General features: G+C 42.6%; 1 protein-coding gene across 1 annotated transcript in view; it reads left to right on the plus strand.

Annotated features, from left to right (window-relative positions):
• Window positions 1-27,628, plus strand: part of SLC9A2 (solute carrier family 9 member A2) — a 77,591-nt gene that overhangs the window by 44,471 nt on the left and 5,492 nt on the right. The window contains exons 4-9 of the mRNA XM_080917363.1: window positions 7,745-7,962; window positions 9,471-9,673; window positions 19,590-19,679; window positions 20,120-20,190; window positions 25,272-25,433; window positions 27,362-27,458. Coding sequence (XP_080773489.1) covers window positions 7,745-7,962; window positions 9,471-9,673; window positions 19,590-19,679; window positions 20,120-20,190; window positions 25,272-25,433; window positions 27,362-27,458 — 841 coding nt within the window. The remainder of the gene's footprint in view (window positions 1-7,744; window positions 7,963-9,470; window positions 9,674-19,589; window positions 19,680-20,119; window positions 20,191-25,271; window positions 25,434-27,361; window positions 27,459-27,628) is intronic.

Here is a 27,628-nt window from a genome sequence, read left to right on the forward strand (position 1 = left end):
CAAGCCTACTTCATGAAAGGTGAGAACTGTCACCAACGGAAGGCAGTGGTTTTACAACTGGCTTGGGCTGAGAGAGCCACCCCACACACTCCTACTATGTGCTATTGGGGGAGGGGAAATCACCTTTTAAAAATAGGATAAAGATGATGATGCCTTTGGGTGAGATCTCACTGATGAAAAGAAGAGCATTCTGAGAGGATGGGGAAGCAGGGTGGAGGGGCTTCAAGATGAGATGCTCTGGGGTCTCCAAGGAAATGAACTGAAACCCATCTGTGCTTTCCCACAGAATAGATACTCTGTTACAATGAAAACAGCAGCAAATGCTTCTGGGTCTCTTTTACACCAAGGTTTCCATTCCTGTGTAACTGACCATTGGAACTTTCTGTGGGATAAAACCCAAAAGTCATATCCCTAAGTGGACCAGCTGCCTCTAGAGCTAAGGAAAGCCCATCAGAAGAAGATGGACAGCTGGCAACAGGAGGAAGATGCCTGGTTGGAGTGTGACAAAGGGAGAATAGCTGGGAAACAGAATTAAAGCACAGCAGTCCCCAAATCCTGTGTTAGCCTTTGGGCCCACTTTCAAATAAAAGATTAAATGATGTGATTCATGCCATGCCCTATTCATCTTCCTTTTCTGAGCCCTCTGTGTCCCACTTGCTTTCTTAAAAACGATGGTCCGTTTACAAATCACTTAGAGGACCACTGCATACAGACATACCAATTCTCTTGGATGAAGCAAGGCATCTTCGTCTTTCCAAGTATTTCCACTAATTATGTGGTTCATGGGCATACTCTTCTAACACACACACACACACACACACACACACACACACACACACACACACATGTCATAAGAGACTCCAAGAAGCAACCACTTGAGCTCAGGACACATGAGCGACCTTGAAAATACTTGTACCTAACAGTGTTGCAAGGGTATTACATGGCAGCTCCCATGCCCAGTGTCACACGCAATCTATCTTCGCTGTACCCATGTGGAGGTCTCCATTTTAATTTCTGTGTTAAGGGCAAATCAAGTCTTTAAGGCTCTTTGAAAACCTTTCTCAACACTCTCCAGCTAGTTACTCAGCTCCACACTTCCTATGGCTCATTGACTTCCAGACAGACTTCTCATCCTTCCTCTGATCCCCCTGTACAAAGCCGCACTGATATGTCAGGTTCCAACAAGTGATGTGTGAGCACAGAGTTGAGTTAAAGTTGAAATAAGTTAAATTGAAAGCATTTACCAAAGGGAGAGGAAGCAATATGGAGTCTGTGGAAGAGGACAAGGTTACAGGAGGAACCCACCTTTTGCGGTAGTGAGGATGATTCACATTTTTCATATTTTACAGAAGATCATACAGTTTTTATGCTTCAGTCTTCCTCTGAAAGCAGTTTTTATTTGAATTTTGTAATAGGTCACATCCACTTTCTCTTGGTCGCTGGGTTTCCTGGAAGAGACAACTCATTCTATAGTAAATTCATGCTCTGGAATAATTAATTTACTTCACATGAGTAAATTCTTTGTCTGAGAGTGTACACTGTGCCCAGAGGCACTGTGAGACCTGGATTGAATCAGAACAGAAAAAGCTACTGAATAGGTTTCATCACTTCGAGTCTTGACTCTGAGGATGCTTTCATGTTGGCAAAGTTTTCATAGGAAATATAGGAATTTTTGTCTTATTCCTGAGACTTTATTCATGCAGTTTAGTATCACACGCATATATGTAGTGTGACCAAATTAACTGTTCCATGATCTGTCTCCCAGAAAACTCCAAAGCAGCACTAATTCTAGAAAGAACCTCATGATGTTAAGAACAAAATTAAAATTAGAAAATTGGTCACTCTTTAAATGAATTTATTCTTATAAACATCTAAATAATAGGTATGTCCCCTATAAAGACACACAGAAGCATGTTTGTGTGTTCTGCAAATCTGTACAGAAATGATGCATGCATTATCTTTATAAACATAGTTACACATTTATATGTATGTGTGTATATGTGTGTGTGTATGTGTGTGTGTACATGTACATATACATTACTTTTACAACCAGAAATTTGCCTCCATCCCCTGCTTTCAAATATGGATGCTCTGTCCCTTTGGTTTTAATGGTCATGACCATCTAGCCAAAGAATCTAAACTTGGTTGCAATTCAAGTACAGAGCCAAGCTAAGTAGAAATTAATACTAGTCGATACTTTCTCAGTGTGCACATAGAGAGAAGGAAAACACAGTCTATAGAAGGCTTCGTGAGCTGGTATAATGGGATCATAGCCTCCTACAGATGAAAGTAATCATTGGAGGAATTTTCTATTCACAGATAGTCAAATGACAGATTGTTTAAGTAGAAACTCTGTCTCACCCTTGAAGACCCTGTTGAGGTAGGATTAGCTAGCATGATTTTTGCCTATGCTATATTTTAAGTAATACCAGGATAAGGAAAACCTCAATTGCCAGTGAATGCAAAACCCACTAATTACAGTGATTTAACTTTTCCATCTCTAAATTGGTGATAATCACTGCACAGTTATGTTAAACTGAGGTAAGATAATCACAAAGCAGAACATATGACCTCTATGTGGTCTCTCTCGATGAAACCTAACACCTGTCAAAACATGTCCTGCTTTGCTGCGTTATATAGGCCAGGTACTGGAATGGGTTTGGAAGTGAGAAATGACAAGCTATTGAGGGAAACCAATTATCTGCATCCTTTTGGCTTGCACCCTTCCAAACCTGTCCTCTGCATATGTGCCACTCCTCCAGAAGGTCTTGTCCAGAGTATAATTCAGCTCATGTCAAAGTACCATTCCCACTGAGAACTCATCCATGTAGTAACTAAGTCAAAATGCATCAAAGATGCCTGACATATACCGAGTGGAGATGCTTTTCTTGTTCCTGTTGGACTTAGGAGACATTTGCAGGGACAGAGATGATGGAGATTGTTACATTCACAGATATAAATCGCAGTATCTCCTCCTGCCTACACAACAGGGTGGAAGCTCCTGATCGGTACGCATAGCTACCTCTTTCTGACCTAGGACTTCATCTCTGACCTTTCATGTTGTCACTGCACTCACGTCTGTCTACCAGGATTTTCCAGCCGCTCTCTGTTCACGCCAACCTCTTTCTTCCAAACTGTCGTGCTTTCCTTAAATTGCTCTTGTCCATCTGTGAGTTCCCCGTCTATGAATTGCACAGACTGTATATGGGAAATGTTTGTAAAGGAAGATTTCGTAGTGTTGGTTGGGTGAGGGTTGTGGCCCCTTACCCAGCGCTTACATTGTGTTAGACATTATAACTCGTCCAAGTATGGTTTATAACGTACAAGGGAGTATGTTTAGATTGTCTTCAAATACTGGCACTTTATGTAAGGGACTCAAGAACCATATCTCATTAACTGCAAGGACTCGTCAAATGGCACCGCTGCAGGCAAGGAAGGGGCACAATGCTTCTCTCCCATTTTTTTTCCCAATGGCTTAAAATTGCACAAATGTGCCCTCTTCTGTGGTGTAACCAACACTTTCCTTCCCCAAACGTCCAACACCTTCTTTCTTTTGATTTTACATTATTGTTTAGCCCTTGAGAATCTCATACATGTCCACTGTGTGTTCTAATCACATCTGCCATCACTTCCTTCTTTTAGTTCCTTCCAAAGCCCCCAACACCACATCCTTCTCCAAATGCCATGGCCTAGTCTCTAAATAAAAAAAAAAAAATTTAAAAAAATTTTAAAAAAAAGAAGAAAGAAAGAAAAGAAAAGAACAACCCCAAGTTCGTGTAATCTGGTCATTATGTCCATGGGTGTAAGGCCACCCACTGGGGCAAGAGCAACCCACCAGGGATTAAATCTCTGAAGAAAAACAACCTGTCTCCCTCAGAAGTTATCAACCACATTCTTATAATCAATTCAACTCAAATTTCCTAAAATATGAAGGCTCGAGTTAGATTGTTCTTTTGGTGTGGACGTTGTCATACTAAACCAGGGACACACACCTGAGTCAGATTTGTCCATGAAACTAAGGAGAGTTGGACAGGGCTCTAGACCAGCTTTGTATGTGTGCAGCAGTTCTCTAGGGAAGTGAGTGAAAGCACATTCACTGCAATGAGTAAAAACCATCCGTTCTATAATGTCACCAGCCACAAGGGGCTAAGGTTTTATTCTTCTGTTCACTTGACACTGGTTTCTTTTTACCTTAAGAAACCAGCTTCTTTGTTTTGTGTCCTTTGTGACATGGTTTTATCTACAGTCACACCAGAACCTCAACGTCTATGTGGTGGAGAAACGCCTTCCAGCCTCCGATTTGGTGGCCACGGGCATTACGTTTACATGCTTGAGCAGAATAGTGGTATTTAGAAACTGTGCTCCAAACCCTTCGATGCGTCACCACTCACCGCAGATGAACAGGAACTCCCCAAGCAGGTGCTCCTGGGGACCAGGACTATTGTCATCACCCAAGGCATTTGTTCCTCCTCCTGAAACAATGCTGGGGTCCAGCTAGCATGACGATTGCTCCCAGTGATGGAGCATTACAAAAGTCATCCACATTTCTATGCCCAGGCTACATCTTCAAACATATCTGATGATTGGTGTTTGTTAAATTGCTTCTCATCAGGAACCGAATATTCATTTCAGTCTTCACCATTTGCCTCTTGCTTTAAGTAATATGGTGTTTGTGATGGCAGAGGGGTGGGTGGCACTATTCTTCAAAAGCTGGGTGAAAACTTTGAAAGCAGAGAAGTGAAGATATTGAGTCGGGTCTGAAGAGCTTTAACTCAATAGCAGGTGGGGTTTTTTTTTGCATTTAAAAATAAAGGTAACAGAGGGAAATTAAGTAATGAGAACTCAGTAATCATTACTCTCCAGAGCTGTTTATTTATTAAAGGTCTCCCTGATGTTAAGGAATATTTAAAGAACTAATATGGCCATTATATGTTATAGCTATATTTTCTACTCTCAACACTGAAGCTCTGTTGTTCTTGTTGCTGAGCCTCTCCTTCCAATGAAAGGCGGCAATCCAGACAACTTAGAACTTTTAATTTTTGCATCGTTATTTTGTACTAGGGAATCCTAATTTCTAAACACTTGATTTTAAAAATTTAAGTAAGCTGAGCCTGGTGGTAGAGGGCTGTAAATCCAGCAACCTAGAGGAGGCTGAGGCAGGAGAATGGCAAGCTCAAGACTGGCTGATGCCAGAAACATCAAGACCAACCTAGGCAACCTGGTGAGACTTTGTCTGGAGATCACTGGTGAAGTGACTCGAGTAGGTGACCCTCATTGGGGACAATGTGCCTGGCATGCAGAAGCCTGTGATGTAATCCCAGCTCCCCTCGCCATATTATGCCAGACTGTGAACAAACAAAAGCTGGATTTCTGAGATATAGCTAACCAGGAGTCCCCGAAGACTCAGACATCCTAATTCATAGAACTTACTAATGCTATGCATTATAGGACAAATGGGATGTTACGGGCGAGATTCAATTAGGCTCTTGAGATGAAGAGGCAACAACAAGTAGCCCCGTGGCGTAGGTACAATCACAAGACCCCTATGAGAGGGAGTTAATTGTCAGTCAGAATCAGGGGAATGTTAGAGACAGACTGATGTGGCCACAAGCCAAAAATTGTGAGAAGCTTTGAGAAGTTAGAACAGAACGAAGTCTCTTTAGAAAGCTTCCAGAAGGTCCATCACCATCTTGGTTTCTGATTTTGACTTATGTAAATAAGACCAAATAGACCTTGGAGTGCTAATCCCTTACAGTAGACATAGGACGCAAATGCAGATTGCCTTTTTCTTGAGAGTGGAGTGGTCAGAGATTGGCAGGAAGTGGAAGCCATCTTCCCCATAAGCCCACTGGTCTCACTGAGAACTCCCAGGAGTGAGGGTCTGGCTTATAAGAGCAATGACTTCCTGGGTGAGCATCTGGGCACCGCCATTTACTAGCTGTGAAATTTTGAGTCCATCTTTGTTCTCCTGCTTCCAAAAGTGGGAGTGATAATAGAACTTGCCTTGTAAACATGTTATGAGGATTAGCTGGCACAACCCACACAGAGAGTTTACTCAGTCCCTGGCTCCAAGGAAAGGTTCTTCAAACACAAAACCGTATTGTATCAGCCCTCAGCTATGCAGAGGCATGGCCATGTTTGTGGCTACCCAGTTTTATTAGCTCATTTTAAAGGCTGCCCTTTCTTGTGGTAAGGGCATGAATTATACTGCCTTCACCCATATAAATCGAAAAGAAACACTTTCTTGTTCTGTTGTCTTAAACGAAGGGTCCTCACAAAGGTGGGGCATTTGTTTTGTTTTCGTATAAAAACGATATAGAAATGGGTCTGTTTGCTGCTAGGACATAGGTACATTGGCTCTCTGCTGCCTCTGCTCTCAGAACATTTCACTTTTGCATTTTTCAAGTGTCCCATGTCATAGGAGGAAGCTTTCCTTACAAACAAAAGTCTTGGGCTAAGGGAGAGCAGTGCACACGCAGCAGGCAGTGCAGGCAGCGTTGGTGGGACTCAGGGGCTGAACCAGATATGCTCACTGTACCTGTCAGTCCCTTTATGGCTTCCTTATGCTCAATGCCTCAAAGCTGAGTCTGCTCACCAAAATCCTGTCTCTGTTCACCCTGAGCTCATTTTGATAATGAAGTGCTTTGGCACTAAATGGGGACCATACCTTTTTATATAGGACTTGGTTGGTGTGTGCTGTCACATGCATAACACAACAACTCCATCCTTTGGCTGCATTTGACTTGGTTAGGGGTGATATCCTGGGAAGATATGACCTTGTGTTTCCACAAAGCAGGTGATATTCAAGACCATGACATGCTTGCAGGTGATGGGCAGTCGAGGTATGAGGTATGGGCTGGATGTGCCAGGGGAGTTAGGAAAGGATAGAGAATGTGTGGTCTAGTGAGGGACATGCACAGGAACTCGAGTGCCCGCCTTGCCAGTATGTGTTTGATCTGATCTTTCCCTGGGATATGCAAAGATGCCATGTCAGAACTGCTACCCCAAGAGTGGTAGAGCAAAATGGCCCCAGAGTTGTGAGGAACATGCTAGAGAAAAGACAAGGAAACTCCTTTAACTTAGGGAATAGTGGGTCCTACTTTGAGTTTCACAGAAACAGACCCAGTAGACTAGTTGAGATGAGGTCTAATATGCAGGTACTGTGTGGGAAGGGGATGGCTAAGTGGGTTCAAGGCATGTTCCTGAGGAAGAATCAAACATGGATGACACTCCATGTTCATGTTATGTGGAGAGGTGTTCAGTGAGGGAAAGTGACAGTGGAGGATTCCACTGCAACCCAAGTGTGCATAGGGTTTTATTTTGTGGTCAAGGTTTTCAAATAACATAGGGATAAAATATGTATGGGTGGGAAAGTTGCCCTTATGGGACAATAGTGGGCTTCAAGTTATTTTGGACTTTAAAATTTGGGATGCTCAAAAAAGAGTTAATGGTGATGGTGACCGTGGGCTGTTAAGAGAACACAGATGTAGAATAAGCCAGCTGAAGGGACTGGAAAGCTGGATAGAGCATAGTACTTCACCCCATGTGCATTAAAGAAGACCTTCAGAGACTCACATGCAAATCCTGTTCATTTATAAAACCCACAAATCATGAGCAGAAGGTAGAGGCCTTATTTAGAGGTCCACACAAGCAGGAGGCAGTGTAGTTGTTGAGGGTTTAGGAGCCAACTCTGGCTTTCTGATGTGGTAGAGGTGACTTAAATCGAAGCCACATCTTCCTCTAGGATTACAGCATGTGCCATGACAATGAATAAGTATGTGGAAGAGAACGTGTCTCAGAAGTCCTACACGACCATCAAGTACTTCATGAAGATGCTGAGCAGCGTGAGCGAGACCTTGATCTTCATCTTCATGGGCGTGTCCACCGTCGGAAAGAACCATGAGTGGAACTGGGCTTTTGTCTGCTTCACCCTGGCCTTCTGTCTGATCTGGAGAGCACTGGGTAATGGGCAATAGTTTGCTCCATGAACAATGGGTGACACTGGAGCGAGGGGGTGGAGGCTTGTTCTGCTTTTGTTGCCTACTTATTTTTATTTTTCCTTCTTCTTCTCCTCCTTCTCCTTCTTCTCCTTCTCCTTCTTCTCCTTCTTCTTCTCCTTCTCCTGCTCCTCCTCCTCCTCCTTCTTCTCCTCCCCCTCCTCCTTCTTCTCCTTCTCCTCCTTCTCCTGCTCCTCCTCCTCCTTCTTCTTCTCCTCCCCCTCCTCCTTTTTCTCCTTCTCCATCTTTTTCTCCTTCTCCTGCTCCTCCTCCTCCTCCTTTTTCTTCTTCTCCTTCTCCATCTCCTTCTCCTTCTTCTTCATCTTCTTCTCCTTCTCCTTCTTCTTCTCCTCCTCCTTCCCCTCCTCCTCCTTCTTCTCCTTCTTCTCCTTCTCCTTCTTCTTCTTCTCCTCCTCCTCCTCCTTCTCCTTCTTCTCCTTCTTCTTCTCCTTCTTCTCCTTCTCCTCCTTCTCCTGCTCCTCTTACTTATCCTCCTCCTCCTCCTCCTTCTTCTCCTTCTTCTCCTTCTCCTTCTCCTTCTTCTTCTTCTCCTCCTCCTCCTCCTTCTCCTTCTTCTCCTTCTTCTTCTCCTTCTTCTCCTTCTCCTCCTTCTCCTGCTCCTCCTACTTATCCTCCTCCTCCTCCTTCTTCTTCTCCTTCTCCATCTTATCCTTCTTCTCCTTCTTCTTCGTCTTCTTCTCCTTCTTCTCCTTCTCCTCCTTCTCCTCCTCCTCCTCCTTCTTCTTCTCCTTCTTCCTCTTTCTCCTCCTTCTTTTTCTCTCTTTATCTTTCTCTCCTTCTCCTCCTCCCCTCCTCTTCCTCTTCTTCCTCCCTTCTTCCTCCTCCTCCCACTCTTTATCTTCCTTCCCCTCCCTCTTCCTCTCTCTTCTCCTCTTTCCTCTTTCCTCTCCCTTTCCCTCACCCTTCCATCCTCTTTCCCTTCCCTCCCCTTTCTTCTCTCCCCCTTTCTGTTTCTTCTCCCCTTCTCTTCCTCCTCCTCTTTCTCCTCATTCTCCTTTCCTTTTCTTTCTCCTCCCACTTCTCCTTTTCCCTTTGCTCCCCTTCCCCCTCTTTCTCACCTACTCTCTGCTCCCCTCTTCTCCCTTTTCAATTCTTTTCCCACTGACTTTTTTTTACTGACTCCCCCCCACCTTGTTGTGTTTTCATCCCTCCTTTGATTTTATCTCTCTCTCCTTTTTTCTTTGTGCTTATTCACATTTTCCAGACTTTCGCTGTAAATAAAATTAGTCTCTCTTTCTGTCTGTAATCATGATCATGTAAGCAAGTTATCCTGACAAAATAAGAGCAAGGACCCAAGAGTCCCCAGTATTTGCAATTTAGGGAGCTGGGCTGGGGTGGGGGGGTTGTGGGGCTCCAGGGTCTTTTCTTAACACTTTCCACAGTCATAGAGACTCGGGATTCCCAATCTATATTCACGAAATCTGCTCTCTCTGGGTCTCTCTTTGTCCATAGGTGTCTTTGTCCTCACTCAGGTGATTAACTGGTTCCGGACCATCCCGCTCACCTTCAAGGACCAGTTCATCATTGCCTACGGAGGGCTCCGTGGTGCCATCTGCTTTGCACTGGTGTTTCTCCTCCCGGCTACTGTGTTTCCCCGAAAGAAGCTGTTCATCACAGCTGCCATTGTCGTTATATTCTTCACTGTCTTCATCCTGGTGAGTGTAGCTTTCTTCTAGCAAAGTCTCTGCCTTCCGTAGGCATCACACAGGTTCTGATTACCCGGATGAACACTGTCGGTGGACGCAAAGCGGCGTAAGTGCGCTGAAGCTTTGGGAGCCATGCGGACGGGGAACATGATATTTCCTGTCAGGGTTTGTGTGCTGGATTGCGTGGGACATTACAAGAGTCCAATTTGGTCACTTGGCCCCACAGAGGGAACGGTTATTTAAGGAAACTCAGCTCAGGGAGTAGAGTGCGCTACTGGAGACTGCACGCTCTAATCCGCGTCGTTTGCCTTGCTCTCCGTCCTAGTAAATGTGCTTGGTAAGTACGCCTTGTGAGCCCTGACCTTCCAACAGCTTCTTGACAGGAGCTGACTGCTGACGGTGCTTCCCCCGGAGCAGGGAAATGGTGAGTCCAGCATGTTGTGGGAGAAGCAGTAAGCGAGTCGACCAATATGTCAGTTCTCAGATTATGATCTTGCGCATATCCATCCGGCAAAGATGGATTTGTCGTGTGTTCTTGAAAACAGGCACTGCTTTCAGAATTTAGGATTCTTCCTGAGCAAAATGCTCTTCTCTTTGCAGAACCTTGTCTTATCAGAAGTTAGGGGAGAAACCTGATCATAATGTATGAAATACACTCGAAGAGGGCAGATACTGCACAGTAAATGAGAGAGGTTTCGGGGATGGAGAGGGTGCCATAGACACAGGGTAGGGTGCAACTCTAAATTGATATTCACAGAAGGGAAGGGAGCAGAGCCATTATCCATGCTGAGGAACATTCCAGGCACACATGTTGGGGAGGGGGGAGATCTTGTTTCCCAAGCAGAATGCTCTTGGCTGGAGCATAGGGTGGGCTAGAGTAACGTAGAGGACATGGCGGAAGCTTGTATTATAGGGGAGCTGTGAAGAACTTTGCTCTCCTCCAAGGGAAGGGGACACAAAGTTGGGGCCAAGGAAGACTGCATACACACCCTGATGGTGGCCAGAGAAGGGTTAAAACCCCAAAGTACGTTCTGATTGCAGAACCTACAGGGTCTCTCTACATGTGACATCTGTGTGTGTGAGGAAGAGGAAGGAGCACAGGCATTGCTGATTCTCAGGGCTGATGCCTGGGTGAGGAGGACAGACTTGCCCCCAGGTGAGGAGGGGAGGTTTGTGCTTGAAGGACACCAGAAGTGGGGGGTTGGCAGTTCAACTGCAAGCCTACGAGATGCAGGGTACCTGGGAGTCTGTTAAGTGCAGACTGCTGGACCAGGTATTGGGAACTCCGCTTCAGTAAAGAGGGCAGTCCTCTTTGTACGATGGCATTTGAAGCCACGATATGGAAGAGATTGTCCGGAGAGTGAAGTTCTACGGTGAAGAAGCAGAGGACACTAAGCCTTAAGGCCACCCGAACTTAAGGCCTCAGCCGAGAAGAAAACAGTCATGGAAACCAACTCAAGGGGGTTTCCATCATGTCTAAGCATCTGTAAACGCTTCCTACGTACCTTACCCAGAGCATCATCTGCAGTATTAGTTCCTGCAGCTCTCAGAACCATCCTTGTCACATAACTCCAAGAGCTTATTATTAGCTGCATGGTTTTAGATAAAAGAAGTGAGGCCCAGAGACTGGACGTAACTAGTTTTGTAAAGTTGATCAGCACCAGGCGGGTCTATCATCAGCACCACGAGAGGGTACTCTGCAAAAGAAGCCAGGTGTGAAAAGAGTCCTCAGCATTGTGGTACAAGCAGATTCTTCCAGTTTGTTTCCCACAAGGCAGCTCAGTTCTGCTTATGCTCAGTCCTCCAAAAATGAGGACAGTGGTCATTGTGGAGTCCTGGCTGTGGAAACTCAGGAGACCCCATTAGGTTCCGATACAGACTTTGCCATCCACACTTTTATAGGGGCAACCACAGGGTGGTGAGCATGTCAGGGGTCAAGCTAGAGCTTTCCCGTGTGTGTCATCTCATTTTGTCCACAAACCAATCCTATGAGATGAAGACCAGCATCCCCTCCCAGGAGCAAACTCATTCTCAGAGAAGAAAATGGCCCCAGGGTGAAGGACAGAGACTGAGGGTGACTGCAACCTCAAAAATACCAAGGTCTTTGTGCCCAGCACCCCCAATGCACTGAAAAGGGTAGCATTCGCTAGGTTACAGATCTGCGAGGGGTGGTGGGAATATGTTCAGGGAAAGTCACTGGAAATTTTGTTGCCATGTTAGCACCATCCGGTGTGTGCACACAAGCCCACATGCACCCCCTCAGGCAGCATGCTATGCTGAACAGCACCACCCTGGACTTTCATGCCCATGCCTTGGCATTGACAATGACACCACAGTAAACATGAAGGAATTCATACACCGAATCTACGGTTAGCAAGCTCTTTGTGGAAGTGATTATAAATGTAGATATGATGGATCTAGGGTATGAAGGATGGGGCACCAGCTAGCATCTGGGCAAAGACCACTCCGGGTGGAAGGAAGAGCTTACACAAAGATGCTACAGCAGAAAATGCAGGGAACAGCTTCGATGACCCAGACGGCCATACTGAAGAAGTCAGATGAAGGTAGACATTGCTGAGGTCAGAATGCCCAGGTGGAGTAAAGCCTTTATCTGAGGATAATTAAGAAGTGTTTGTAGCAAGAGATTCTTTTGACAGGCATCCCTTGCTCTTTGACAGGAGAGTGAAATGCTGGAGACAAAATATAGAAGCAGAGAAACTGCCTTGGGTGTTTGTGCATGACGGTAAGGTGTAAGGGTCCCCATGGAGAAGAAGGGACTCAGTCAATAGGCTGTAAGAGCCATGCATCAGCTACTTTGGCTTTGCTGAACATATCAAGCTTTACTAACCTGCCAGTGAAGGCGCATTTTAGGGGTCAGTATGTAGACCATGCAACTGCACACCAACCAGTCCTTCCCTTTATAACCTAGAGGGTCACCTGATGAAACTCATTCTGACAGCCGTAAGGAAGGAGTGGCCATCGTCCTCCACATTATACTAATGCACACACATGTCCATGCATGCACATGCAAATTTACACCAACGTCCTTCAAAAAAATAAGAGAATGGATCCGTGAAATAAATCTGGAGAGAAATATTAATTAGTTCTGAATAATGGAATAATGGTAAGAATGGCTAGTTATGAATCCATACAAACATAGCATATTTGTGTCTTTTAATTCAGACAACGGCAGACTCTTCCAAACAACAGCTTTTATGTTGCTGGACTTATTAACAAAATTTAAAAATTATTTATTTGCTTACAGCTGTTTTTATGTGTGGCCTCTCACGGGCCAGAAAATGCCATCAGGTATCCTAGAAATGGAGTTACAAATCATTGTGAGCAGGCATGTGGGTGCTGGGAACAAAATGTGGTTCCTCTGTGAGAGCAGCCGGTGCCCTTAGCAACTGAACTGTCTCTCCTGCAGCTCCCATTATCAAATCTTAAGATCTATTTCCCTCTCCTTACATCAGAATTTCCTGAAGGATAAATTCCCCCAACCTGATACATTGTTATGGCTCTCTTCAAAAATTGCTTATATGTGATATGAATTATTATTTATCACAACTTGTCATAATAAGTTAAACATTGCTTGAACCATGCTGCTGATTTGAATAACACTGCCATTAAAAATGCAGCATAAAGTATGGATCTAAAAATGAACAAACCATCTAGGTGTCTAGACATCTGAGTTCACTTTCTTTTCAACAAAGTAATATTTTAACCCATAGTATTATTTATATACAATATGGTCAACAGGTCTTGTTCTAAAATTGTATTAGAAACTGAGGTCTGTGAGGCACAGAGCACAAAATGAGACTTTGATAGGTCTAATCTGATCTGTTCCTTTGACCTTGTTCCATGTATCTTCTTTCAGCCTCGGTTTACCTAGCTATAGGATATAGATTGGGGGACTTTTCTCTCGAGTATTGTAAGGGAATATGTATATACAGTATAATACCTGTCACAGAGTTTTGATCTCATGATTTCATGTAAAATATTAGGCTAAAGAATAATAGAAGAGAAAAGCTGGCATCATTCAGTGTGCTTCGGTTTGGGCTGAAAGGTAGAGTACAGTAGTCATTACTCATTAATCCCTACAGTCATGCAGAAGATCCCAAGGATCCTATAAATCTGTCTAGAAGCTACCTGTAAATGAATGAACTAAATGTAAAAACAACAACCCATCAGCTCTCTGTCGCCATTGTACATCGATGACATAATTCACATCCTTGTGCAAATGGTGAGGCAAGCATGTGGGTACTGACACCAGTCTGGTGGTTCAAAGACAGAAGACATTATTATTTATGGCAGAAGCAATAGCCAGAATATTGTGTCAATTTCCCTTAGCTCTCAGTTCCATGGAAGTGTAATGGTCTGCTTTACAGGAAGGCTATGGAGCTTAGGAATTTATCACTGTCTGTGAAGACTGATGTTATTTTATTTCTCAAGATTGTTTTTTCGCTCACACCCTCAGGAATGCCCCTGACAAAAGATTCTTTGTGCATACAGGAACATGGGGATGCTTAGAGCTTAGTGATAAATATTTGATGGTGTTGCCTGACAAATTGAAGTGATGGTACTCAGTATCTAATAGACAACATGAGGCCCCTACCATGTGCTTTCTTTTGTTAAATAAACTACTATAATTAACTTCACATTAACAACTGGGTAGAATTCCACAGAAACCCTGATATTTAATATAGTCTGAGAAAAAATGCATAGAAAGATCCATTATTGAAAGAAAGAAAATTGTTTGAAAACAGTTTAGAATATAAAGAGAACACTGAAAGTTACCTCCCGGTGTCTTTAACTGAGCAATCAGAGTTAATTTCATGATAAACAACTGAAGGAGTATTGGATCTGTACAGAGCGATGTGATAATTTCTCTATAGCTATGTAGGGTTTGATGATCTGGAATTCATGATAGAGGCCTAGGGGATGGGAGACCCCAACTTCTGAGTCATCTGAAATAGATAGCTTTTAAAGAATGAGATGGGAAGAGATTACTCATAATGAGGGAAGAAAAAGAAGAAGAAGAAGAAGAAGAAAAGAAAAGAAGAGAGGAGGAAAAGAAAGAGAGGAAGAAAAACGAAGAGGAAGAACAAGAAGAATAGGAAAAAGAGGAAGAGGAAGAAGAAGAGAAAGAAGAGGTGGAGGAGGAGGAAGAAGAGGAAGAAGAAGAGGAGGAGGAGGTGGTTGAGGAGGAGGTGGTTGAGGAGTAGGTGGAGAAGGAGGAGGAAGAAAAGGAAGAGGAAGAAGAAGAAGAAGAAGAGGAGGAGGAGGAGGAGGAGGAGGAGGAGGAAGAGGAAGAGGAAGAGAAAGAGGAAGCTACTGATTCTGAGGGCAGCGCCTAGACACACAGTATTATTGGGGAGCTGATAAATTGTTGTGGAAGCTGGATAATCCCAGGAGAGTGAACAAGGTGGTTACTGATGAAAGAAGCATGGGGAAAGGGAGGCAGAAGCCAAGTGGTGAGAAAGGTTGCAGAGACTAGTCCATGACCTTAAAAAAAGGAACAGCACTCTGAATGAGAAGTGCCCATGCTCACAGAAGCTGTATGATGAAGGTAACCCTGTGACTAAGCAGATCCAATAAAGAGACACTAGGGGTGAACGATCTGCCAAGAGAAGGGTCACAAGCAAGGGAAACTTGACAAATGTGGCTCTCCTTCCAGTTATTGTAAGATGAGAACTTCAGCAGCACATTTAATTGTAGAAAGTGTTTCGTTTGGTCTGCTTACAGTCTAAAAGCAGACTTCTGGTATACCCCTCTATTACTTACAATGCATTATCACTTGAACTTGAAACAGAATCTGTTCTCTTACTGAACCTGGAACTCCTCTTGTTTTAAAGTTATCTGGAGGCCAGCGAGCCCAGTAGTCCTTCTGCCTCAGTTCCCACAAGCACAGAACTATGACTGATGTATGAGGCCATGCCTGACTGCTTCAATGGGGTCTGAAGATCTGAATTTATCTTTTTATGCTTGTATAACAAGCATTCTTACCCACTGAGCTATCTCCCCAGGCAAACAATGATAGTTTTAATACATACATTTCTTGCAAGTTTTCTAAGGAAATCCTTGCTAACTCGGCAAGGAAATATTAGAAGCCCCTCTTTGTCAGAATTAATTCTGTAAAAAAGAACTTATTTTCCCCCTGTGAATGGACCAAAAGGAGGCTTATTTTAAACCAAACAACCAAAAGGTTGGGTTTTTCTCTTCTTTTCTCTCTTTGGTGTAAGAGAGATAGCATGAAGCAGAGATAGAACGAGGTGGAAATATTGCTCCCAGTAATTCTCCATCCTTGGACTCTGAGGAGGACCCCAAGTTGTGGTGTTGTATTTCTTGTGGCAAACTTGAATGATAGGTGAGAATTTATTTGAACTTTGTGAATATTTTTTTTGTATTTTGTTACAAAACTCTGGATTACATCTTAAATGTTTAATCCTCCACAGATAGTGACAAGCTATCTTATTCTTAGAAGTCCTATCTAAGGGCTTCCTGTGTAACCCAAATTAGAAATTTTCCAAAGGCATAAAATAGGTGTCCCATTAGAGGTATCGTCTCTCTGACCTTCCAAATCAGAGGCTTTGGCTCACATAATAAAATATCCTGATTGGTCAGGCAAGGCATGCACCCACGCCACATGCTATACTTCCAAATAGATGCCTATGAAAGGAAGAAGAGAGCGAGAGGAACAGATTAGTGTCTCATAAACGATTTCTATTCAACATGTTAGGACAACTGAAAGCAGTTCCCAGAGATGAGCAGGTACTTAAAGGAATGTGATTTTCATTAGACACACAATCTTTCAGTTATTTATTGTGACATTAGATGTGTTATACTTTTACCAACTTGAGTTGATCTAGGGGTCTCCACACTTGCTTCAGTGTGGTTTATCCATTCAGTTCACTAACTTCCAGTCAATCAGGACAGTAGGAATCAACGTCAGGATTGGAGATACTCGTTCTTTCAAATACCATGGTTCCAAATATAGGATTTTCCCTTTAACTTACTGAATAAATGCTGAAAGGGGAAATAAACCCGTGTGATAGCAATTTGTGTCCTCAGAATATGTTAGGCGTTTTCAAGGTTAAGAGTTGCACCAGCTTTCTTGTTTTTAATTAATCTAGCATTCAGCCTGCAGATTTATGGGACTTGAAACTCCATGCGGTTACCAACTCTGAGGATCACAATTGTGCTCATTTTGGTTTTCATACATTAAAAAATTCCAGAATGTGATGACTGGAAAACTGTTAATCGCTCCTGTGTTATTACCAAGTAGCAGACCGGGACAGAAATACAACTCAAGAGATGTCTCATACCAAATTTAGTTGAAATCAGATTTCACCTAAGAAAGTAAAAAAAAAAAAAATTAAAATGAAACTTATGCTAGAAAAAAAATTCTTCTACTGGACTGAGGGAACAAAACTTTGGAAAGGGGTGTGTGCATATAGAGTTATTAGGTAACCAAACCATTCTTCTTTAATTAATAGTTTTATTTATTTAATTTACATCCCGATGATAGCTTCCCTTCCCCCATCTCCGCCCAGCTATTTCCCCTCTTCCTCTCCCTACATCTACTTCTTTTCTCTTCAGAAAAGGGGAGGATTCTCATGAATATCAATCAACCTTGGCATGTCAAGTTGCAATAAGACTAGGAGCATCTTCTCCTATTGAGGCCAGACAAGGCAGCCCAGCTGCAAGGGGAGGGGAAGCAGAGGCCGGCAACAGAGTCAGAGACAGCCCTTGCTCCTGATGTTAGGAATCCCACGTAAAGATCACTATATACAACTGTTACATATGTTTAGTCAGTCCCATGCATGCTCTTTGGTTGGTGGTTCAGTCTCTGTAAACTCCTATGAGTTCAAATTAGTTGATTCTGTGGATTTTTCTAGTGGTTCCCTTGACCCTTCTGGCTCCTACAATTCTTTCTCTCCCCTCTTCCATAGAATTTCCCCACGTTCTGGCTAATGTTTGGCTCTGGGTCTCTGCATCTGTTTCCATCAGTTGCTGGGTGAGGCCTCTCAGATGACAGTTGTTCTAGGCTCCTGACTGCAAGCACAGCAGAGTATCATTTACAGTGTCAGAGGTGGACTCCTCATGGCACGGGTCTCAAGCTGGACCAGTCATTGCTTGGCCATTCCCTCAATTTCTGTCAAAGCCATTCAAAAAGACTAAAAGGCAAGCTAAGAGCAACAGCTCGCAACCGCAGTTTTAGGAATTGAGAGGCTGAGGCAGGAGGATTGATAGCAATGTCAAAGCTTGCCTGGATTGCATAGTGAGTTCTAAGCTACCATGGGCTTGTCTTAACATCTAAATACAGAAAATGGTAGACAGTATAGTTCAACATAACCTCTTCTCTGGACAAGAAAACAGTGTAACTTATGCGTGCAGCTTCCATGGTGGTACCCCCAACCAAGAACGTGGCGCTCTTCCCCACACCATCTCTCCTGCCTCTTAAGGTGCCAATATGACACCTCAGGTATGTCCTACCTGGTAGATTGTGTTGTGACTGCAAATTCCCCTTTATTTTCCTTTCAAAAAAATCCTGATCGCCTTTACTGTTGTTCTTTAATTAAAGGTTGCTCAAGTTGTGTTTCACATCTGAACATTACATTAGCATGTTTGCATTGTGTGTAGAGTTAGTTAAGAAAAAAATGTCATTATAATCTATCCTATTTAATACTTTAAATGTAGCGTTAAACTTCAACTCTTTCTAATACCTTTCAGTTAATTCTTACTGTTCTCCATATGAGGGCTTTGTGCAACTGTCATGACGTTTCACATATATGAATATAAAAACATAGGATTACCTAATATGAATGTAATATGTACACAGTTTCTTCCAGTGTATGTGTCATATTATATAGCAGTATATATTAGTTACACAAGCATACCCTGTAGCCATAATATGATGTAATACATAATCAAACAAACATTGCTATTATGTGATTATTGTTTATTCTCTTTAAGGGATGGGTTGTGTGTGTTGGTTTTATACTAGTCACTTTCTTGCTGTTTCCATAGGGAAGGGATCCTCTTAAGTTTTAGAACAAAGATACAAACTGTTCATCAGCAACAAATTCTTGCCGTTTTCTTGTGGGCACTTCCTGCCTTTCCTCTGGGCTCTGGCAGGAGAGTAACACGTGAATCTGTGCGGGAGAGCAGAACTGAGCGCCCTTTGCCTTCTGTGCCTTTCATGGAGATGCTTTTAATGTTTGATTATTGAGTGAGATGTCTCCCTGTTGAGTGAGGTGCAGTTTTAGAGATCTTTGTTCAGAATGTGGAGTTTCCTTTATTCCCCAACTTTTACTCCGGAACTTGTAACTTTCTCCATTCTTCCAATTAATCCCTGAGTGTGCCCACTTCGCCCTTGCAATGTTTCCCACTGCTTCTCGGGGGCTCCCCCGACGTCCTCGGTTTGAAGCCTCCTTAGCTCTCTCCATCACTCCTTCAGCATCACTCCTTTGTAACCGTGTCGGGATAGAGATGACCTTTTAGACGCAGTCCTAGTCCTAAGGCTGCCCAACGTCTTTTACTGTCCATCTTTCTCTTCTCAAGCCCAAGCCCCACGACAGGCATGTAGAAGCAATTTAGCGAAAACTGTCTCTGTAGAATGCACAAGTGGGAAAATCACTGGAGAGTTTTCCTCTGGGCAACACAGAAAGTAGCCAATCCCTCCGAACCTCGTTGTTCCTTACAGTTATTTTCCAATGCTTTCCATGGCTGGTGTCCGTTTCATGTTGAAAATGGACTTATGAAAATCAGACATCTGTGGAAAAGGAAGATAAGAGCAGCCTATCTTAACCCTTAACAACAGTCAAGCTTGCGTTGGCGGTCGGCAATCCTTAGGAGATGATAGAAGATGGTTCAGCCTTTTTCTTGTGAGAAAACCTTTATTTATGTACATATTTTGGTGCAGGGAATAACCATCCGGCCACTGGTGGAGTTTCTGGATGTGAAGAGATCCAATAAAAAGCAACAAGCTGTCAGTGAGGAGATACACTGCCGGGTAGGTCTGGACTGGTGAACTGCTTAATAAGGAAAATGTGTAGTATTGAGAGAAACAGTGTTGCACTATTGTGGCTGCTGGAAAGGAAAGGGATGGGGGAGGGGGGCTTGAGCAGGTCTGAGATGGGAGGCGGACTCGTCACAACCCCATCATATCCAGTCCACGCCAGCTAAAGTCCTGAGCCAACAGAGGGAAACAAAAGCCTTCAACCTAAAAATGTTTCTACTAGCCGCTTCTTGTCATTTTGAAAATTACGATCAAACTTAGGATGGTCAAGGTAATGAAAATATTGCCTTGGGAATTGAAGATAAATGGCTGGCTGACTGCTTCAGGCAGAACCAAATGTGAGTGTCCCTGGAGTTAGGCATGATGTCAGTGGAGCAAAAAGGGCCACTTGTAAGCAAAAGCCAGTGATCAGCCCGTTTTTCCTTCTGTTTTAGTTTTTTGATCATGTGAAGACTGGGATTGAAGATGTTTGTGGACACTGGGGTCACAACTTCTGGAGAGACAAGTAAGAGGCCAAGTAACATTCTATCAAAATGACTCGGGTTATTACTGAAAACAAATTAGATGGGTCACCATTGGAAACAAAATACACCTAATTGTTCTGTTTCCACCTGAGAATCCTATGATGTGCCTTTGTGCCCTTTTACAGTTACTTCTAACTGTGGACAGGCTTGAGTGATACAAGCTTGAGATCCCAGAACCCTCCCATCTAAGGCAGGAGATCCCACATGAGTTCCAGGGCAGCTTAGACTGCTTAGTGACTACACCAACAATTACAACATCTTAGCTATAGCCAAGATATAAAATTATTATAAATGAGGCAGGACCTTATCTCCTTATGAATAATGTGAACAGGAGACCCGGGTTTAGCACATGAAAATGCCACTCCATGTTCCCTAGGGACAAGCCATTCACCCAGAGGCGCTTCCACACTTACCCTCGAGGAAGAATCTCTCCTTCAGTCCCATCCATTTCAGGTGCAAGATGGAAGAAAGACCATCTAAAGACAGGACATCTGTCATCATTAACCAGAGTCCTCAGAAATAGTCAAACATCTTTTCCGTGCAGATCCCATGCATGACTAGGGACCTCTGTGCCCATTCCTCACTGCAGAGGGACCAAGAGCCCCAGGCAACGAGGTAAAAGCCATTGGTTCCATTACTGTCTGCTCTGCCACATTAAGATGAGGGGACATCAGAGGCTGTGATGCTCAGTACCAGGGGATAATAGTAACCTGAAGGACGAAATGAACTTACATGGAGGGATTTATGTACCTGAATGTACCTGTACATTTATAGGAAACACACATATGCACTCACACACACACACACACAGAGAGAGAGAGAGAGAGAGAGTTATTTCTTGTTTTTGTTTTGCTGTTCTTATTTGCTTTGGTTTTAGTTTTGATTTTGTTTTTGTTTTTTGTTTCTTGTTTGTTTGTTTGTTTGAGACAGGCTTTTCTGTATAGCCCTGGCTGTCCTGGAACTCACTCTGTAGACCACACTGGCCTTGAACTCACAGAGATCCACGTGCCTAATTGATATATTTCCTCTTGCTTTTCTTTTTTAACTGGTTCATAGGCATTTTACTCCACTACTCACTCATTGATATAAACTTGGTCATGTTTGCTGATCTCTGTATCTAAGGTGGAAGCGTTTGGATGCTTCTGTTTGCTCACGCAATGTAATACAGTATTGGGCTATATATTATGTATATGCCATGACATCAAATTTTATAATACAGAAAACAAAGAAATTATATAGTAAAGAGGTGTGTTATTGGAAGTGGAGATATGGGAGACAGGGAGCCTTAAGGAATACACTGAGTTACAAAGACATTAGTGCCAGAGCAATTACAAAGCTTAAAGCATTTTTCATGTTCATGAATGTTAAAAGGTCCCTTGAGGGCTAGAGAGATGGCTCAGTGGTTAAGAGCACTGTCTGCTCTTCCAAAGATCCTGAGTTCAATTCCCAGCAACCACATGGTGGCTCACAACCATCTGTAATGGGATCCAATGCCCTCTTCTGGTGTGTCTGAAGATAGCTACAGTGTACTCATATAATAAATATTTTTTTAAAAAATTTAAAAACAGAAGGTCCCCTGAGCTTAGTCTTACTTCTTAAACCAAAGAGGGGGCTTTCGTACAGCAGGACACTCAGCTAAGCACCTGGGGGCACAAGGTCATGACTAGAACTCAACCTGCTCCGTAAAACTCTGCATAAATTGCCATTTCTCTCGGGAAGCACTCATTTCCCCCCTGGAGGTGGATTAAAACTAGCCTTGTTCTCTCTCCAACCCTGTTGTATGGTGTGGGGATTTCTTCACATAGATGAACCTGTTCATGTGCCAAACCAATACAACAGACATGATTCTTCTCTTTCTCTGTTCTTTTATCTTCTCCCTTTCAACTCTGTGACCTTTTCCTTGTCTAGACTCTTAGCAGCAGTCTCTCCCCATGGTGAGTGAGAGGCATACCGTACACTGGAGAGTTTCCTTTCAACGGTGAAGACTGGGTTTCCTGTTCCTCCCACCCTTGTGCATCCACATACAGAGAATACGGACATGTGTAGGCACTCCCTAGATCAGCAGCCCCTGGGCACAATTAGGAACAAGAGGTGACATCCTATTTGGCTTTCTATGGCTGTGATGGAGAGCAGGACTGGAAGCAACTTGTGTAGGAAAGGAAATAAGTCATTGTACAGCTTCAGTGGACTATGACGAGGAAGTCAAGGCAGGAGCTTACAGCACGAACAGGGACCTCGGAGGAGCATTGCTCCCTGGCTTGTTCCTAGTTCAGCCTGCTTTTCTATCCCACCCAGTAGAACATGCCTAGGAGTGTTCTACTCTGCCAATCAATAATCAGGAAAATGTCAGTCTTGTGAAGGTGCTTTCTCAGTTGATGTTCCTTCTTCCTAGACAGTGCTAGTTTGTGTCAAGCTAACAACAACAACAGAAACCTAACCAGCTCAGGGGGTGGTGAGGGTCCAATCATGTGGGTTTGAAGTGGAACCTGGGTGAAGGAAATCCATGTGTCCCTTGAGGTCCACGAATGGCTTGCAGGCAGAACTTTCACGGAAGCCATATCTGAACTACGAGCATGAACCAGAGGGACTCTGACATGTCTGTCTCGTGCCTGGAAGCAAATGTTGCTTTTCTATGATGTTGTTCATCAGCGACAAACAGTCTTAATTAATCCGCAGCATTCTGCAATCTCATGATCAGTTTCCACACAAACTTCAAAACATTTTCTTGATTGTCTACTGCACCGTTACCAGGAAAGTGGGTACGGGACACTGGGTGCTGACACAAGCTGTTCTCATATCAATTATGAATATCATCTCATGTGTGTACAGAGCCATCGATACCACTGGGAGTATCCAAAACGAAGTGGTGCTTTGAGAGCGTTGGCTGTCTTTATTTCAAAGCCCCCGTGTCACAGAACCTCATGGGCCCAGAAGAGAATTCTTGGGGTGCTCGATTTGATCAGCTAAGAACAGGATGAAAGGTGACACACTAGTGACATTGTCCTGGCCCAGCAACCGGGAGTCTGGTGATGTGAAAGGCAACACCCGGGCAGAGCTTAGTGGCAGAGCTTAGCAGAATGGGAGTGGGAGAAAGCAATAAGAAAACAGGTCCTCTCCCCTTGCAGGACAGAGCAGCTGCCCCGCCCATCCCTGTCACTCTTCCTGTAGTTTATCTCCGGTAAAAATCTAAAGCAATAAGAGTCACATGAGAAGCGCTAGAGGCCTTGTATTACTGTGGAGAATCCTGGCTCCGTGAGCCTGGCACCAAATTCAAAGCAAACATCGGAAAGAGTAGGCTCGGCCTTTGCATACTAGTGGGTTACTAGCACAGCGCCTTCAGGGTGGCTCCTTAATTATTCAGTGCCTTCCAGCACTCAGAACAAAGGAGCAGTGCCAAGAATGTGGGTGAACATCGGTTTCCCTCACGGCACAGGTGTGCCAGCCAATAAACCTCTTTGGGTCGATGGTGAATCAATGTTATAAACCGATTTCTTTCGCGGCAAATATTTATTGGCTATTGTTCCACTTGTACCCTGGCATGTGGTGTTGTGTAACCGCATCCACAAAAGCCAGCTGATCAAAATAGCAGTCATGTATTATTAACCCGTGTGAGTCTAGAAGCTCCGTGCGGGTTGGAGTGGACTGGGCTGGGCTCATCTGGGCTGGGCTTGTTCTTGCTCCAGCTGATCCTGCCAGAGCTTGTCTCATACGGCCGGGGTAAAATAAGGACATACGTCATCTACCTCCTCTTCACCTTGGATCATAGGCATGATGGTGTGCACCTGAGGTGGTGTGAGCGTGCAGGATCTGGGATTCCATGGCGAGTCTCTTCAGTCGCTGTACCAGTTTAAAACTCTTTGGTCATTAAGTCAGGAGTAGACTAGTCACCTAAACAAGGAACATTATTGATTGCCGTGACCAGGAAAATGCCAAGGTCATAAAGACTATGACAGAAAGCTATTGTTGGCCCTGGAGCCCACTGATATGTTTATAATACACAGGTTTAAACTGTGCCTGGGTTAGCAGTCTTCACTGGAGATAGAGAGATGGGGAGAATCTTTATAACACTAATTTTACCCCTGACTACAAGAGGTGGTACTGCCCAGGACAGAATCATGCTCTACCATGAAAGTATGGCTTCAGGAGGCATTTCCAGAGGCTCTAGTTTCTGTGTTGAGAATAAACTATGGGGGCAAGTAGACCTAGTAGGTGCCCAAATCAGTGTCAAAGTGCAGATCTGGGATCATAATGATGGCACTAGAGGTGCTGAAAAGTGACCATGCTTTGGTATATATTTTGGTGATGGAACTTAAAAGTGACTGTGGACTGAGTGGTATGGAATGCTGGTTAGCCAGGGCTGCATCTTGAAGCTGCACACAGTAGGAGGATTAAACAACAGATATGGGTTATCGCACATTTATGAGGAATATAAAGTCAAACACAGGACGTTAACAGGGACTATTGACCTTGGGGGCTGGAAGGAAAGGAGGTGTTGGTCTTTGCTTGCACTCTGAGGCTCCTGACACTCCTGCCTCCTTTAGTGTCCATGTCTAAGGATGCCTTTCTGTCTACTGTGGCAGTCACACTGAGGGGACCCCACTCTAATGACATCACGACAGCTTAGTCATGTTTGTGAAGACCACATCTCCAAATGGAGTCTCAGTCTGACGCACGAGGTATCAGGACTTGGACACAGGAACTTCATCCCATATTGTGGAATATAGAAGAGGAAGATCACATGGGATGTCAAAGAGCTTGACCTGGTGGAGGCCAGGGGAAGGGCAGGGAGGTCAGTTCCAATCTGAACACTCAGAGTTTGGATGCTCTTTAATTACATAATATAAAGGGTATATATACATGCACATATATATACACACACACACAAACACACACATACATACATATACATACACATATATACACATACAAAAAAGCATATATAAAAATACACATCTGGTTATACTAGTGCAATTTTACTAAGTTTTTACTTTGGAGCATTTTTCTTGTTCAGTGAGATATTCATTAATTTAAAAATTTAAACTCTGACTTTACTTATTTGCAGGTTTAAGAAATTTGATGACAAATACCTTCGGAAGCTTCTGATTAGGGAAAACCAACCCAAGTCTAGCATCGTGTCCTTGTATAAAAAGCTTGAGATAAAACATGCTATTGAGATGGCAGAGACAGGAATGATAAGCACTGTCCCCTCGTTTGCATCTCTCAAGTGAGTACCACATTGTCAAGGGAAGCAGACGTAATATAAGTATGACTGGTAGAGTTTTGAGGCCTGTGGTAGTAGTAGTACTATATAGTAACACTGTACTATATACATTATAGAATACATATGTATATACTGTATACATGGAGATATACTATATATGTGATATATTTAAATTTCAAATGATCTATAACATATATATTATACATATTGTATAATATATACATAATTGTATCACAAACATATATAACATATACATTAGAGTATATGGCATATAAATGTATGTATCTATATATAATATATGATATATGACATGTGGTGTATAATATATACATTATAGTATATAATATACGTATATATGATAAATAATGTATAATACATAATATAGTATTTAATATATATACATATAATGTACAATATATGTATATACAATACATAATACATGATACATGATATATGATATGTGATATATATAAAACATACAATATATGTACATAATATATGATATCTGATATCTGATATTTGATATATGATATATGATATATGATATCTGATATCTGATATCTGATATATGATATATGATATACGATATCTGATATATGATATCTGATATTTGATATATGATATGTAATATGTAGTATGTAATATATATAATATAACATGTAATATACAATATATACATTATAGTATATAACATGATATATGTATATAGTTTATATAGTATATACTATACAATATATATATGTGTTGTATATATACTTAATATATATATGATGTATATATTATACAATGTGTATCATATATGACATATGCTATTAAATATACATTGTAGCATATATAGTGTACATAGTATTACATATTATATACTGTATATATTATATATACTGTATATATTATAATAAAATATAATAACATATATAGTAATAGTATTATTGATGTAAATCCCAGGTTGATAGTTTAAGATTTCAAAACAGATTTAGATTCTGGTTAATCACCAGAGCCCTGGGTATATAGTATGTCTGTCATGTCTTAGGTTACATTATGCTGTATGTTGTGTTATATTGGAAATTGAAAGTCCAAAAATACTGTCATGTTTAGGGTGTCTGTGCTTTTGTCAAATTAGTTATGGGAGGTTCAGAACCGTTGAAAGTGAGTTATAGCTCTCTTAGCTTTGTCAAGTGGACTCTTTTCAAGGTGTGTTAGATTTGCCCCTATGACTATACCCAGAATGCATCTGTTTCCTTACTGAGCATTCATAGTAGTGTACTCACACTCAGGGAAGCACACATGGTTTCTGGATGCAGAGGTTCCCAGCCACGGCTGAACATTGGAGACACCTTGGGAGTATAAGAGACTGTAAAAGACTTGGGTGTCACTCTGCAAGAACTCAATCCAGAATCCGTGGATGGGGATAAATAAATTAAATTAGATTTATAATTGGACTTGTGCTAATTAAATTTCCACTGAAACTGAAGATTCTGCTTTACTTTCTGCTAGGGATGATGAATAGATAACGCTGTGGGTCATTTTTTTAAAAAAGCTAATCACATGAGAGGCTGTGGCAACATGTACCTGCAGTCACAGTGTCTGGAGCCAAGGTCTCAGGAGGGCGAGCTCTAGGCTAGCCTGGGCTACAATACAAGAGATTGGGTATGGGGGAAACATGATGTAATAGTTGACTCTGGAACCTCATGGACAGTTAAACTTAACAGAAATGATTTTATCACTGAGATAAGTTTTAGAAACGTAATGATTCTAAAACAGAATACTTTAGAAATACTCAGAATGTTTGGAAATATTGAGCAATTCCTAATCGCTCTTTTTAAACTAAAATCTTACTCTGAAGTAATGATTAAAATATAATGCTAAAGCAAGAATTAATGATTCTAAAATACTCCACAAGGTAAAACATACTTTTCCCTAACCATTTACAGTGACTGCCGTGAAGAGAAAATAAGGAAGCTCACGCCAGGCGAAATGGATGAAATTAGAGAGATATTATCAAGAAATCTCTATCAAATCCGTCAGCGGGTAGGAAAAATTTATGCATCCAAATGCTTAATTTTAGCTAAAAACATGCTTTCCAGATGGGCTTCACAGATAAACTTCTCCATAGATTATCTGTCCTGGTGAGTGTCATGTGGGTCATCTACCTTTGTTCTCCCAAAATCCCATCTCCCAGACACCTGAGCTGAGGAATC

The sequence above is a fragment of the Micromys minutus genome, assembly GCF_963924665.1.
Source record: "Micromys minutus genome assembly, chromosome: 5".
NCBI classification, from domain to species: Eukaryota; Metazoa; Chordata; class Mammalia; order Rodentia; family Muridae; genus Micromys; species Micromys minutus.